General features: G+C 48.1%; 1 protein-coding gene across 1 annotated transcript in view; it reads left to right on the forward strand.

Moving 5' to 3' along the window:
* FANCA (FA complementation group A) overlaps positions 1-15,445 on the forward strand; it is a 45,625-nt gene that overhangs the window by 20,931 nt on the left and 9,249 nt on the right. The window contains exons 18-31 of the mRNA XM_063141412.1: positions 1,198-1,286; positions 2,754-2,814; positions 2,995-3,044; positions 5,750-5,826; positions 7,078-7,185; positions 8,801-8,943; positions 9,354-9,424; positions 9,518-9,617; positions 10,657-10,850; positions 11,260-11,356; positions 11,709-11,888; positions 12,632-12,705; positions 13,531-13,659; positions 14,531-14,621. Of these exons, the coding sequence (XP_062997482.1) occupies positions 1,198-1,286; positions 2,754-2,814; positions 2,995-3,044; positions 5,750-5,826; positions 7,078-7,185; positions 8,801-8,943; positions 9,354-9,424; positions 9,518-9,617; positions 10,657-10,850; positions 11,260-11,356; positions 11,709-11,888; positions 12,632-12,705; positions 13,531-13,659; positions 14,531-14,621 (1,464 nt within the window). The remainder of the gene's footprint in view (positions 1-1,197; positions 1,287-2,753; positions 2,815-2,994; positions 3,045-5,749; positions 5,827-7,077; positions 7,186-8,800; positions 8,944-9,353; positions 9,425-9,517; positions 9,618-10,656; positions 10,851-11,259; positions 11,357-11,708; positions 11,889-12,631; positions 12,706-13,530; positions 13,660-14,530; positions 14,622-15,445) is intronic.

Here is a 15,445-nt window from a genome sequence, read left to right on the forward strand (position 1 = left end):
ATGAGCCAACAGTGCGATGTGGCTGCAAGAAAGACAAATCCTATTTTGGCTGCATTAATAGAAGTATAGCTTCCAAATCGCGTGAGGTACAGGTTCCTCTCTATTCGGCCCTGGTTAGGCCTCAACTAGAGTATTGCGTGCAGTTCTGGGCTTCACAATTCAAGAAGGACGTAGACAAGCTGGAGTGTGTTCAGAGGAGGGCAACCAGGATGATCAGGGGTCTGGAAACAAAGCCCTATGAAGAGAGACTGAAAGAACTGGGCAGGTTTAGCCTGGAGAAGAGAAGATGGAGGGGAGACATGATAGCACTCTTCAAAGACTTTAAAGGTTGTCCCACAGAGGAGGGCCAGGATCTCTTCTCGATCCTCCCAGAGTGCAGGACACGGAATAACGGGCTCAAGTTAAAGGAAGCCAGATTCCGGCTGGACATCAGGAAAAACTTCCTGACTGTTAGAGCAGTACGACAATGGAACCAGTGACCTAGGGAGGTTGTGGGCTCTCCCACACTAGAGGCCTTCAAGAGGCAGCTGGACAACCATCTGTCAGGGATGCTTTAGGGTGGATTCCTGCATTGAGCAGGGGGTTGGACTCGATGGCCTTGTTGGCCCCTTCCAACTCTGCTATTCTATGATTCTATGACCTCCTGAAGAAGGGTTTAGGGGATTACACAGAGAAGGCCCTAGAAATCTTGCTTTAGCAATAGTGGAGATGCAGAGAGAAGAGCTCCCCTATCAGAACTTAAGGGGTGGGAAGAATGGTCTGAGAGTCTGGACTTCTTATGGCTTTATTGGCCCCTGTAGAATGTCACCAAATTATTTTGGTCGGCCCTTGTAGTTTTTGCGTTCTATTTCAGATGCTGTTTTGTGACAGACCCAGAGCTGCGTTAATTTTCGTTCTGCCTGGTTTAGCCAAAGTTTTCTTCACATTGATACGCACCTACTTTAATCCGGACACATGAAACGTATGAAATTTTGAAGACTCTCTAGGGCATGTTTACCCAATACTTTTTGGTTCTCTTTCTCTTCCCTTGTTGTCCTGACATTAATCCCATTGCCAAATATCTGCTATGCAACTGAACCGTTCATGTCTCTCGTGGGTAGATGAGACCGTCGCAAAGCCCAAAAGAGAATGCAAGAAAGATTCCATGAGTTGTAAGAAGGGAGTTTAAAAAATAATGTTTCCTCTTCTTTTGTTCAGCCGCATTGTCAGGCACTTCAAGATGCTGAAAAGGCCGTTCAGATATTTGAAAACACAGGGAAGATCCCAGCGAGTGTGATGGAAGCCAGGTATGGACTCTTTCTTTCCGCTTTCTAAAGGATTCTATTTCAATGACCTGTCAAAGAGAGCGGGGAAAGAACAGGCTTAAAGCAGGGGAACAAAAGCCAGCTCAGGGGAGCTGTTTTGTGCTTATTGCATGGAGCTGCAGGGAACCCACAAGCAGGAGCAGGCTGTCTGTACAAAGGGTCCTCGGAGGAGGAAAAGGGCCACGTGTGCATGAATGGCAGGACCCCAGAATGAGTCCTTGTGGAAGGAAGTGATGTAAAAACTAGAATGTTCATTTCCCCCTGACACGCAGACACGCATTCACACATGCGCACACACAAGCACCCATTCGAGCCCACACACACTCGCACCCGCACACCCCTAGGACACACCGCCAAGCGCTACATTCATTCCCCTTCACACTTTCCTTTCGTAAGCCCAGATGCAAAGACCTCTCCCCCTGGCCATTGTAGGGAGGTCTTTTGAACAGGCTTGAGTGACGTGACAGATTAGGTGGACCGATAGGATGTGGGCTGATGACATGTAACATCTGGAAGTATATAAGCTGTTGTCTTGCCTTGGCACAGTGTGACCCTGTCTTTGCTGCATGAGCGCCAGGTCATCACCCTATTCTCGAGAATGAACGTTTGGAGCCCAATGCCTTGCCTCTGATCTTTCGCGAGTGTTTCAATATTGGACCTTGGTGCACTCAGATTAGCATAATTTATGCAACAGAAGCATCCTGCATCGAGCCGAGACCACCTCTTTGTTTCACTGCAGCTTGCTTGAGAAAAAAAATATTGGTGGCTTATTCCCCTCCAGCTGCAGCCCACAAATCACTTGCTCTAAACCTCTGAGACTGAGGGCCGGATTCCTTTTCGGAGAAGCTCTCTGAGCCTGCGTGGTGGGGCCAAAATACAGAAAATGCTGGCCTATTTTAGCTCAAAGTGCATAACCGTCAGTAATTAGGTCTTAGAGAGGCATTTCAACCTTTTAGAATGGGGGAAAACCCTCCAACGATCAGGCCAGGGGTGTGGGAGTGGCCATCCGGAGAACTCTAGGGGGCTGGATTTGGTCCGCGGCCCTGAGCTTCTGCACACACACCCCGCACTAAAGCAGCTCCGTTGACGTTGAATGGGCCTTCTCGTTTTCTGGAAGCTGTGATGGACTGCCGTTGAAGGTGCTTCTGCCTCCCTATGAAGGCCCAGATCAACCTAATGGCCTCTCTTAGTTTTTATGGTGGCTCTCTGTGTGTTGGGCATCTTCTTCCTTATGGTGAAGCCCACCCCACCCTGGTGACAAAACAAATCAAAGGGCCATCTTAAGAGCAAAACACTCACCCACCGTGTTTCTGAGGCACTATTTTGTGGGAAGGAGAAGGGTTGCTGTTTTTATCTGCTTAATGTAAAGCCTTACAAGAAATGTTTATCTGTGCTCTGTGTTTTTCAGCTGTGATTAATCCCTACTACATCTGCCTTCTTGTGTTTCAGCATTTTCAGACGGTCCTATTATACTTCCCATTTTATTCCTGCTTTGCTTGTGCCGCGTGTGGTTAGTATCATCTTTGTTTCCCTCCATTTTTAGGTGACAAATGCAATTCTTAAAATAAATTCCTATTTATGCAAGCATTTTATTTCTTAAAATTCTCTCTCCAAATGCAGCGTTCAAATGCCTGCGTTAAATCCATAATGTCAACATGGGTATTAAATATATTTTTTAAAAAAATTGCAGCTTCCTGGAACACCCGACTCCCGCATGGCTTTGATAGACTCCCTCAAGAGGTAAGGAAGTGAAAAGCTGCTGTCTTTTTCTGGGTTTCCAGGCTTCTTCTCAGGGACGTTTGATGTTGCCTGAGGCTACTAGCCAGGTGCATTTAGGTTTGTTTCTGTGTCTACAGCACTGCAACCCCGTCCTATTATCCCCACCCCACCCCCTGAACCTCGCTGCTGTAGTATGTGCCTGTAAACAGTTCTTTGGCCCCTGGGTTCCCTTTGGATAAAATATTCCCATGTGATGCAGTATTTATGGTTTTACATTTTGTATATCGATTTTTAATGTTCAACGTTTTAATCTTTGTAAACCGCCCAGAGAGCTTCGGCTATGGGGTGTTATATAAATATAAATAATAATAATAATAATAATAATAATAATAATAATAATAATGAGAAAAATATACACCACTGGCCATGGAAGTCAAAGAACTATGGCAACAGAAAAAGGTCACAATTATTCCGTTAGTCACATCGGTCACTGGCATCACATCAAAAAACTATACAGAAAACCTTCAGAAACTGGGCCTACCAAAATATATCAACACCACCATCCAGAAAGCAGTCATACTTAAAACATGCTCAATTGTCAGGAAATTCCTGAATCTGTAAAAGACAGCATGACTTGGCAGTGCATGTCATGTTCATCTAGAAAAAGCACCATGAGCGAGAAAGAGAAGAAAAAAAATATTGCATGTTTGCTTCCATACTAGAACCTACAAACAGTGCTGAAGCATTTCATTTCATAGTTAGGTGTGTTTAGAGGTTACAAACATGACATAAGAAGAGCCCTGATGTTGGATCAGACAAAAGGTCCATCTAGTCCAGCATTCTCTTCCCATAGTGGCCAACCAGCTATTGACAGGAAATCCTTAAGTGGGACATGAGTGCAACAGTACACTCTCCTGCCCATGTGTACTGGTTCCTCTCTATTCGGCCCTGGTTAGGCCTCATCTGGAGTATTGCGTCCAGTTCTGGGCTCCACAATTCAAGAAGGACGCAGACAAGCTGGAGCGTGTTCAGAGGAGGGCAACCAGGATGATCAGGGGTCTGGAAACAAAGCCCTATGAAGAGAGACTGAAAGAACTGGGCACGTTTAGCCTGGAGAAGAGAAGATGGAGGGGAGACACGATAGCACTCTTCAAATACGTAAAAGGTTGTCACACAGAGGAGGGCCAGGATCTCTTCTCAATCCTCCCAGAGTGCAGGACACGGAATAACAGGCTGAAGTTACAGGAAGTCAGATTCTGGCTGGACATCAGGAAAAACTTCCTGACTGTTAGAGCAGTGCGACAATGGAACCAATGACCTAGGGAGATGGTGGGCTGTCCCTCACTAGAGTCATTCAAGAGGCAGCTGGACAACCGTCTGTCAGGGATGCTTTAGGGTGGATTCCTGCATTGAGCAGGGGGTTGGACTCAGTGGCCTTGTAGGCCCTTCCAACTCTACTATTCTAGGATTCTATGTTCCCTAGCAATTGGTATACATGGGCTTACTGCCTCTGATACTGGAGGTTCCACACAGCATATTAATATAGTGGCAATGCTTTCTCCATGGCCAAAATCCTCCCGTAATGTCTATTCACAAGCCCGTTCCATTCAGCAAAGATTTTGTCTAACGCTAATTGAAAGCTTCCAGCTTCTAGGTCCAGCCTATTTTATTATTTCCCTGGTCAGCCACTAAAATGGAAGCTTTTAGTTTAAAGCAGCCGTCCTCAACCTGGGGCGCTCCAGATGTGTTGGACTGCAACTCCCAGAATGCCCCAGCCAGCTGGCTGGATCATTCTGGGAGATGCAGTCCAACACATCTGGAGCGCCGAAGGCTGCTTTAAAGCAAGGATAAGGAACCTCTGGCCTGCAGATGTGACTCCTAGGGTTTCCCCATCCAGCTTGCAAACTTCTTTTCCTTGCAGGCTGGATAAGAGCTAAGAGGGCATTTAATGGCAATTATCCTTTAAGTGCCCTGTGAAGAAGAATGGAGCAGCTGCCCAGGTGTGCGTTCTGCAGGCAGGAGACCTTGTCAGCAGACAAGCAGAGGCTTGGTGCTTGAGATGCCCTTGAAAGGGCTGCTGAGTGATTCAGGCCTGCTTGCTTCCAAGGAGGCTCAGAACGGTAATACCTACACTTGGCCGACTCACAGATGGGCTGTGGCCCCGAAGACCTTTCCCATGCTGCATGCAGTTTGGCCCTCCAGCTGAGAAATACCCACTACCCCTGATTTAAAGGAGCAGCTCCCCTTAAAATCCCTAATGGTGCTTTGCCTGTCCAATGCTGCAGTCCTTAGAGAGTGTGCATGAAGCTGCCTTTGTACCGTATCATTCTCTTCGCCCCCCTGCTCACTGTCGTCCGTCTGCTGTGACGGCCAGGAGCTCTCCAGGGCCTCAGGCAGAAGGAACTTTTCCCTCACTTGCTCCTTGGCCCTCTTTAACTGGAGATTCTGAGTGCTGAACTTGGGACCTTGTTGCATGCACAGCGTGCGTCTGCCACTGAGTTATGGGCCTCCCTCTGCTGCAAAAAATATTGCAACAAACCAGATCTGGGGTGGGGGGACAACACAGGAGGACAAGACAAAAAGCACGGGGATGCAGCAATTTCCTGTAAAATTTGAATGAACAGAGGACTATTCCAGAGCAAAGGGCTAGTGTGGAAGGAAGAAGAAGTGGCAAGTTGGAGCCTGCTTCAGCGGTGGTGTAAAAATGTTTGTCTCCGCTGAAACAGGGCTGAAAAAATCCCCCTGAGCACCTACGCCACGTACCTTGAAGGATGCCGAGCTGTTAAAGAAAAGCTCTTGCAAGGTGAGAAGTATAAACTCAAACACTCTGTGTGTGTGTGTGTGTGTTTAAAGACAAAGCCCTTGGCATTTCCCCAAGTATGGTGACGTGTCTCTGCTGTAAAGAGGGGGGATGCATTGCAGTGCTGAGGCCTGGCATCTCCCTTGTTGTAAAGAGGAGCATCAGAGCCTTGCCGGGGCGATGCTGCTGGTGCTGAGCTACGGAAGAGCTTCTGAGCATGCAGAAACCTGGAGCTCAGAGCCTGTGCAACTGCAGTTGCCTGCATAAGCTGCTCTCTGCATGCTCTGGTACAAATCCTGATGTGGAGCGGATGTGCTCTCAGAGGGCCTGCCGGAGGCCTTGGAGGCGCTCCGGTTCTTTCTCCTTATTGGAAAGAGCGAAATGCTGCGATCAGGCCTGGCGGTTTGGGACCCTCCGTGCCAGGAATGAGTCGGGCGATCCAGCAGTGGTTTGGTGGACACTGACGCCTAGTGGCTGCTCTCGTCAGCTCTTGGCTTCTGAGGAGGAAATGAATCGCAGTCATCAGGCCTCCTTTTGCCCTTTAATGCAGCCGGATTGATATTGATGGAACTGCATTGCTCGTTATCTCTAAACGATCTCTGTCTGTTAGAGGTAGCCCAGGGCACTGTGTCTGTGAAGCAGCATTAACAAACTGCGCTGCTAAATTAGCCTGGAGGCTCCCCTGTGCTCAAGTGGCTGAATACTGTTTCTGTTTGGGGGTGAATTTGGTCAATTGCACAACCCCTAATCCAGTGTCCAGGACGAGTATCCTACAGCAGAGAAAGAGATAGAGATGGGGCTGTGGTCAGCCTAGACCAGCCTTTCCCAACCTGGCACCCTCTAAATGTGTTGGACTACATCCCCAACATCCTCAGCTAGCATGGCCGTTGGGGCTGATAGGGATTGTAGTCCAACACATCTGGGAGGCTGATCTAGGCTGTTGCTTTTCTGAATGCTCTGTTGAAGTCGCCTCATCAAATTGGTGAGACTTCACATTGAGAGTGTTGATACATTACAGGCTTGGCTGACGTACGTTTCCCTCCCCTTCGGGGAAGAGTCCTGAGAACTCCTGCTTTACATGCAGAAGGCCACAAGTTCAATCCCTGGCACTTGCAAGCACTCTTGAGCCATGTGGCAGGTGGATGAGGAGGAGGGCCGTTCTCTGCCTGAGACGACCCTGCAGAGCTACTGCCAGGCTAGATGGAGGAATAGTCTTGACTTGGCCCTAAGGCGGCAGCGTCCTGTCTCCTGTAGATGGATCAACCGACGTGGACACGAGCGACCTCAAGGAGCCCTTGGAACTGCTAAAGGCTGAACTCGAAGCGCTGAGCCGGCTGGTTGTGGATGCAAACGAGCATGATGGTATGTGGAGGCCATTGGGCACGTGGGGGAGAAAATAAAAATAAACGTGTCTTTTATATTTCTGTTTCTATCCTGCCTTTCCTCACAAGGAATCCAGAGCAGCTAACAACCTATATAAAAACAACACAGCAGTTGAACACTGTTAAAATTGGACCTCTATAATTAAGAATCTCTACTGGATCCATAGTCAGGATGCCACCACTGAGAAGGCTCTGCCAAGTGCAGTAGGCATCATAATCATTCCTCCTAGGCATCATAAGCAAAGGCTGCTCTGGCTGCTCTTAAATCCTGCATTAGTCAATGTTGGCGAAAGGCTGCCCTTCCAAGCGCCTGACTCTGAGCGGTTTAGGGCTTTGTACATTAGCATTAACACCATGAATCGGGGCCGCTAACTCACTGGCAGCCAATGCAGATCTTTCAAAACTGGTGTGAGTGGCTCACGTCTCACTCGCCCTTCCAAGACACTGGCAGCAACAGCAGCATTCTGCACCAGCTGCTGCTTCCAAACCATCTTCAAGGGAAGTCCCAAGTAGACTTCCCTTGAAGCAAGTGATGGTCCCACAAGGCCTGTATTGTAGGTGTGCCATGTTTATGGGCCCACTTACTCATGGGCCCTCCCACATTGGAGGCCTTCAAGAATCAGCTGGACAACCATCTCCCAGGGATGCTTTAAGGCAGATTCCTGCATTGAGCAGGGGGTTGGACTGGATGGCCTTAGAGGACCCCTCCACCTCTGTGATTCTATGGTTCTATACTATCATGCTGAGTCATGTAAGTGGGATTAGGAAGCAGGGGGGTGAGGAGACAATCTCTAGGGCAGGACTCTGCTGTTCCCTGTGTCAGTCAGTTGGACGAGGCCAGGCTAACCAGGCAGGGTTGTCCTGAAAGTGTGACTCAGGCGGCCGAGGAGCAGATAGAACCACTGTGTAGAATCATAGAATAGCAGAGTTGGAAGGGGCCTACAAGGCCATCGAGTCCAACCCCCTGCTCAGTGCAGGAATCCACCCTAAAGCATACCTGACAGATGGCTGTCCAGCTGCCTCTTGAATGTATATTCAAGCAGCCGCAGCATAGAGACAAAGGGAGTGCACGTGTGCTGCAGTTCCCTATGGCTGGCTGGCTGGCGCAGGGTCCTGGCGTTGCACCTTTTTTTAACTTGTGTACCTTGTTTGGGGGCAGCAGAGAAGAGCACAGCCGCAAGGCGCTCGCAAGACCAGGGCGGTAGATGGTTGTCTGATTTGCTTCCGTGTTCAAAAGTAGCTCTTTGTCTTGGCTAAAAAAAGACTCCAGTTTATCACCTGTTTGGGGGGGAATCTACACTAAATGCAGGCCCCCTGGCCTAATTCACTTTAGATTACTCGCGTGCGTTTGTCGTTCCCAAGTGTATCACATAAACCCAGTCATGGTTTGTTAAAACACGCCATTCCTTCTGCTGAAATCGAGCCCCCCTGTGCTTATGGGACATGCAGATGTCCTGGTTGGCAGAAGAACTGACGTGAGCGTTTTTAAAGACTTCGAGCCTTCGGGCAGCCCCTGTTGGCTTCTCGCTTGCTGCTCCTTACCTGCATGCAGGCCTTCCTGCTTAGCGCTTCTGCCCTGTGGTTGTCTGTTGCAGCAATACCAGCTCAGATTGCTGTAGTCTCTGAGAAACTGACCGGTGTTCTGGGACATGCCAAAGATGAGGACGAAGCTGCATCGCTGACTCTTAGAATCAAGCTTAACCTTTCCATTCCTGAAGTAGAAGAGCAGCATCACGGGGTACGTGCAGAGGAGTTTTGCTCACAAAAGCCGGATTTCATGATTCTCAAAAGTAGCACAGTGTTGGGAGCTACAAGAATGCGTTCTTATTTCTGTGTTTTGTCTGGAAAGCCCCTGTCAGATAACACCAGGGAATTGTAGCTGTAGTTCTGCGTGAGACACTAATATCTAGTTCTAGATTTGTACGACCGTTTTATGTATTCCTGTGCTTAGGACTGTTTTATGTATTCCTGTGCTTATTGTCTTGTGTTCTTTCAAATATTTGTGTTGTGTTTTGTATTTTGAACTGCTTGCGATCCACCCCAGAGAACGTTGGTGGTTGGGTGGATTAAAAACAAACCTGTGCATTGCTCACTCTGAATTGCATACCAACCCCAGGCAGAAATGAGCAGTGGCTGTCTCTGTTTCAGGCTGTGGATCTTCTGCTGACGTCGTTCTGCCAGAATGTCATGGCTGCTTCCTACTTCCTCCCTCCTGATAGGTAAAATAAGTTTGTGCAGTGCGGTTGAAATGCACACAAATCTCCTTGTTCGTCCTGGCAGCAATGTGACGGTGCGGCTTGTGTTCTCTGCAGGCAGGGGGCCTGGCCCTCCCTCTTCGTGAGAATGGTTTGCGGCTACCGTCGGCTTCTGCCGTCCTTGCTGGGCCGTCTCTGCCAGCTGATGCGGCATCAGGTTGGTTTCCCAGTTGTGACGTGTTGAGGTCTTAAACCAGTGGTGTTGAACCTCTTACAGCCCGAAGGGTTGAGCCACATTCCAGGGGTGGGTGGGGCTTGAAGGCAAAAGTGTGGTGTAGTGTGGTGTAGTGGCAAACATGTTGGACTGGGAGTCGGGAGATCCGGGTTCTAGTCCACACTTGGCCATGAAACTTCACTAGCTGTCTTTGGGCCAATCACAGATTCTCAGCCCAACCTACCTCACAGGGTTGTTGTTGTGAGGATAAAATGGAGAGGAGGAGGATTATGTATGCTGCCTTGGGTTCCTTGGAGGAAAAAAGGCGGGATATAAATGCAACAATAAATAAATAAGTAAATAATAAAAGGGCGGGGGCAAAATGCCCCAAATGACAGCCTCTTTTGGCTTAAATCTCTTCCTGCCAGCCGCCAACCCCTTAGGAGAGGCGTTTCTACCTTTCAGAGTGGGGTGGGGTGAAAGGCGCAAAAGTTGGCAAGCCAGGAACGGTTTACACTTGGCGAAAGGAGCTGGCGCCAGGACGATGGTGCCTCTCCGCCTGGTGAACCTTGGAGGCATTTAGGACCCAGGCAAGCTGGATTTGGCCCACAGGCCTGAGGTTCAACACTCGTGTCTTAAACAAACAGTCTGTTGAAGAATAAGAATTACCCTACCCTGCTTACCCTACCCTGTACCTGTTTGCATTCTCTTCCCCTCCTTATTGTTTTACTTTGATTTTATTAGATTGTAAGCCTATGCGGCAGGGTCCTGCTATTTACTGCTTTACCCTGTACAGCACCATGTACACTGATGGTGCTATATAAATAAATAAATAAATAAATAAATAAATATAATAATAATAATAATAATAATAATAATAATAATAATAATTTAGCTGGCTCCTTCTGTTGCCAGCACAGAGTATAGGTCTGCTTTGAAGCCCTGGGATAGCGCTCCGCCCTCCCTCTTTATTGAAACAAGTTGCCTTGAATAAAATGTCTTACGTGCCGTGTCTTGGGCATGTGTGTCTGGCTGTTTGCAGGGCTCTTCCCTAAGCGATGCTCAGGTCATCGGCCTGGCTGTCTTCGCCGTTCACTTAAATGAAGCCAAATCCTTGATCCCTGAGGTCGATGTCTGCTCCTCCCGCGCTGTCTCCACAAGGGGCCTTTCTGTTACTGAACTCTGGGATTATTTACTGGAATGCAGGACAAGAGACTCCATGGTCTTCAGCATGAGGTCAGCTTATTCCTCCATTAACTGCTCTGGATGATGCATTTTTCCTTGAGAGGAGCACGGTGCCTTATCCTGAACACATAGAATCATAGAATCATAGAATAGCAGAGTTGGAAGGGGCCTACAAGGCCATCGAGTCCAACCCCCTGCTCAGTGCAGGAATCCACCCTAAAGCATCCCTGACAGATGGTTGTCCAGCTGCCTCTTGAAGGCCTCTAGTGTGGGAGAGCCCACAACCTCCCTAGGTAACTGATTCCATTGTCGCACTGCTCTAACAGTCAGGAAGGGTGAACTAGGCAGCCGGGGAGAGCTCTTTGGAGGAAGGGTGGGATGAAAATGTAGTCAATAATAATTGAAAAAGGAATTGATGTTACAGATGGATAAAATTCAACATTTCCCCCCCTTTTGGTAGGTTTTGTACAGCAGCACTTTCATACGTTTTATGCAAGTTTTCTTCCCTTTCCCATGACGGTTTATGCTCCTTACTTCATCCTGGATTTGTAAAAAAGGTAACTTTTGTTTTGTTTTTTAAGCAAGCCGCAGTTAAACTGCACTCAGCCAAATTCCCGCATCTTTCCCCTTCCGATGTTACTGCTCAGGCATTTTGTACTGTGTTGATCTGCCACATGTGTTTTAGACCGTATAAGCCAGGCTTCCCCAACCTGGGGCCCTCCAGACGTGTTAGACTGCAACTCCCATCATTCCCAACGAGCATGGCCCATCTGGAGGGCACCAAGTTGGAGAGGGCTGGTGTAAACCCACTTGGTGAGGCAGAACCTAGAGTTGTTCTCTGGTTTCATTGAACCCGCTGGAAGCTACACGTTGTAGGATCATCCTTGAACTCCTTGTTCTGTTTTGCAGCTTCAGTACCTTGTGCCACGGCTCAGCTTAGAAGCTCGAGGAATCGGCTGTGAAGGAGGAGACGCAGCCGCGCTTCCTTGGAAAACGTTATCCCAGCCCACTCTCTGCTCCTGGAAAGCTGCTCTCTGCTTGTGGAAGCAAACGTCTTTCAAAGGACTCTTGCAGGAGAAAGCATTCCGGGTAAGGTGCTCTGCCTCTGCCTTGGGCTCCTCTCTCTCTCCTACGCCCAAACCAGGCCTTGATAGCAGTTTGGCGTCTTCCTTGCTGAGGGGCCGTTCTGCTGTCACCAGTCACAAGCGCTGACGCTAGCCAAGATTGGTTTAGCCGGGGTCTGAGCAGCCCTTTCAGTGTGAGCTGAGAGTAGAAGAGTTGTCACTATGAAAGTGTCGCACACATCTGTTCCAGAGTTCCACTGCTTGCTTCAGATTGCTTCTCTGGGAGTTGTTCTTATTCAAATAGGAAGCAAAGGTTGTGACTTGGAGACAACGGCGCACAAGACGTCATTCCCTGGCGGAATGGGAAGTCCCTGTCCTCTTCTCCCCCTGCAGCTGCTGGCACCCCTCCAGATCTTCTCCAGAGGGTCCTCCAACCCTCCCAAGCTGACTTGGGGATGGGCGGAGGACATCCCTTACGCTGGTGGATGCCGTCTCCCTTCCACTGGTGGAATAATGCCATTGGATACAACCCTATAGTAATATAATCTGATTATGATACCCACAATGAGGCACGGTGGAGAAAGTGGCCCATAGAGGCATGTAGGACCCAAACCGTTTAAAGCATTCTAGGTCATTAACACCTCAGTTTATGCCCCACAGCTGAAGCAGATGGCCTAATGGTGGCGGTGGGGGGACTTGTCCAAGGTGTCTGAAATGACCCTGTTTCTGTTTCATCTCCTGTCTTGAATCTCTCTGCCTTCCTTCTAGCTGACTCTCCAAGAGTGGGTGTTGATGGAGCTGGGAGTCCATCCCGACGAAGACCTTCTTTCTGCTTGTGAGAGGTGGGGCAGCACATCCTAACCAGACAACAGCAGTAGTGAATGTTGTCCCATCTGGGAATGGCAGAGCTACGGGCCTGGTAGATGTATCAACCAGGCAAGAGCTATTTGGGAAAGTCTTACACACTTGGTTATAAGTCTGCTTCCTTCAGCCAGCTCAATAAATCAGCCCTGGAGCCTTTCAACTCCTGGGTTACCATTAAGATGTTTCTACAAGTAGTGTTAAGAATGCCTTCTAGTCTCTCGTTTGGGTATTGTTAATAATTAGAACGTGGCATAAGGCATGCCACAGATTCACTTTGATTTTGGTCAGGGCCTGTGTGGAAAGTGGATTTGCATTCACTCAATGGGCTCTTTTGGTCACCTGCAAAGGAGTCCTGGTTTGAAGATGAAGCATCCATACTTCCCTCTCAAGGTGGGGATGTCTGGCTGGCCTCTTACTGTTGAAAAGTAAGTGTGTGTGTGTGTGTGTATGTGTGTGTGTGTAAAATCTAGAAGTAAAAAAAAATTACTGCGTGATTTGATAGAGCAGGTATTTGTAATGACACCTAAGAAATGTGTGAAAAATCGTGATTTCTGTGTCACCTCTGAGAACGTACTGAATTTTCTGTATTACATTTCTCTACAGCCAAAGTGCTCTGGGCAGTTCACAGTGAGAAGGGCGACAACATCCATCTTGGCTTCCAAGTCCGCCCATACTTGGGTAGCCTTAAGTGGGGGTCACCTGGGGGCTTTTCCCCAGCAAGTCTCTCTCTTTTGGCTTTTGATTTAATGGCAGAAAGTCTGGCTTGCTGGCTGGCTTGCTTACTGTCTGCCTCCTCTTCGCAGGCAGGAGTTCCATTACTGGGCTTTGTATCAGCGCTATCTCCCAGAGTCTGCTGCTGCTGGCGGCTGCGATGGAGACCTGAGAGGGATGTGCGCGATTCTCATTGGCACCATCCTGGATTTCTGCCAAAGGTATACAGTCCTCAGGCGGTTTCCCTTGCACAAAGATGCTGGCGAAGTCACTCCTACTGATGTGTTTGAGCAAAGCCCCAGATACCCCTGCAAAACAAATCCTAGATTGCTTCTTCTGTCTGTGATTAAGTAGCTGGATGAAGCATATGTTCCACTGTACCTACAAAATGCTTGTGAACATCTACCTCAACTGAGATTTTTCCACCTCTTTATTTAACTCCCACCCACCCACCAAAGGATCTACTTTATTAAAAGATTTGGCTTCTGGAGTTCCATTGGATTGTGTCCATACTTAGTCATACTTAGAGAAGTCCTGTTGCAATTAATAGGACTTATGTTAGTAGATTGACTTTAGATAGGGTGACCCTATGGAAAGGAGGACTGGGCTGCTGTATCTTTAACAGTTGCATAGAAAAGGGAATTTCAGCAGGTGGAGAACCTGGTGAAATTTCTTATTCACCACACCAGTTAAAGCTGCAGGTGCCCTTCCCTCTTTTAAATCTGGTCACTCTAGTATAGCTCCTGCAGCTTTAACTGTTGTGTGATGAAGAGGGAATTTCACCAGGTTCCGCATATATACAAATGACACCTGCTGAAATTCCCTTTTCTATGCAACTATTAAAGATACAGGAGCCCTGTCCTCCTTTTCATAGGATCACCCTACTTTAGACCCACTGAGCAGGGGGGTTGGACTCAATGGCCTTATAGGCCCCTTCCAACTCTACTATTCTATGATTCTATGAAATCAATGAGACTTTTCTAAGTATAACGAAGTATGTTAAATCTGGTAAAGGAGTAGGGCTAATATTGGAATTTTCTAGGGTGTTTTCAAATGCCAGATGTACCACTCCTACATTGTCGTTAATTCCAGGTCAGAGCTGGATAAATGCAATCACCTAAAGAACCCAGAAAGTTCCATGTCCCGTGGGAGAGGAAGCCCTGATATCCACTGTAGATTACAGGTGAGACAGCTGTACATGCTTACCGTCTGCTTGGACTTATTTTTCTCCTCCTTTAATCTTTTCCCATTTATCCAGGGCTGGCCTTTTTCACTGCCAACACTTCCTTTCAGTGCAAGGAATTATATGCCAAATGCAAATGTGCTTTCTAAAACATAAAGCAACATTGTTCAGTCAAAGTGTGGGAGAATTGGTTGATCCTGTGACCATCTGTCCTGCCGTCAGCTGCTGGCGATAGCTGCTGGCGACTGAGTTCCAGACACCGTGTTGACAAGGGTGCATGTGCACTTGTGCATGGAAACAAGGTGTTTTACGTGCTACTTTTAGCTTGTTGGAATGTTACCTTATAAGGGAGAACAAGATACCAACATGTGTATTTGCAGTTTAACACTACGCATGTAAATTTTATTGAGTGAATTTCCCCCAAAGGGTGGGTGGGCCAGGCAAAAGCAATCCTACTTCCTTAAGCTATTGTTCACATAATCACTTTCATGCTTACAGTCTTGCAACTTGGAATGGCCTCATCCAAAGCAGGTGTGTTGTGGGGACAAGAGAGGTGGTGCTATGTGCCACCAGCAAGTCCCTTTTGGTTGCAGATGGAGGCTTCTCTCCCCAAGTTCTTCTCAGAGGCCCTCAGTTATACTTTTCTGCTCCTGGTTTATGCCTCCAACTAGCTGCAAGAAATGACGATGACGCTCAATAATACTCCACCTTGCAGGCTGCTTTCTGGCCTCATCATGCAGCGCTCACATGGGGACCGTGTAGTGTCCATGCTGCTTTCTCGTGCTGTTTGGATTACAAGTCTTATTCTTTGCTGCCCAATGCCT

The sequence above is a fragment of the Elgaria multicarinata genome, chromosome 14 (genome assembly GCF_023053635.1).
Source record: "Elgaria multicarinata webbii isolate HBS135686 ecotype San Diego chromosome 14, rElgMul1.1.pri, whole genome shotgun sequence".
Classification (NCBI taxonomy): Eukaryota; Metazoa; Chordata; class Lepidosauria; order Squamata; family Anguidae; genus Elgaria; species Elgaria multicarinata.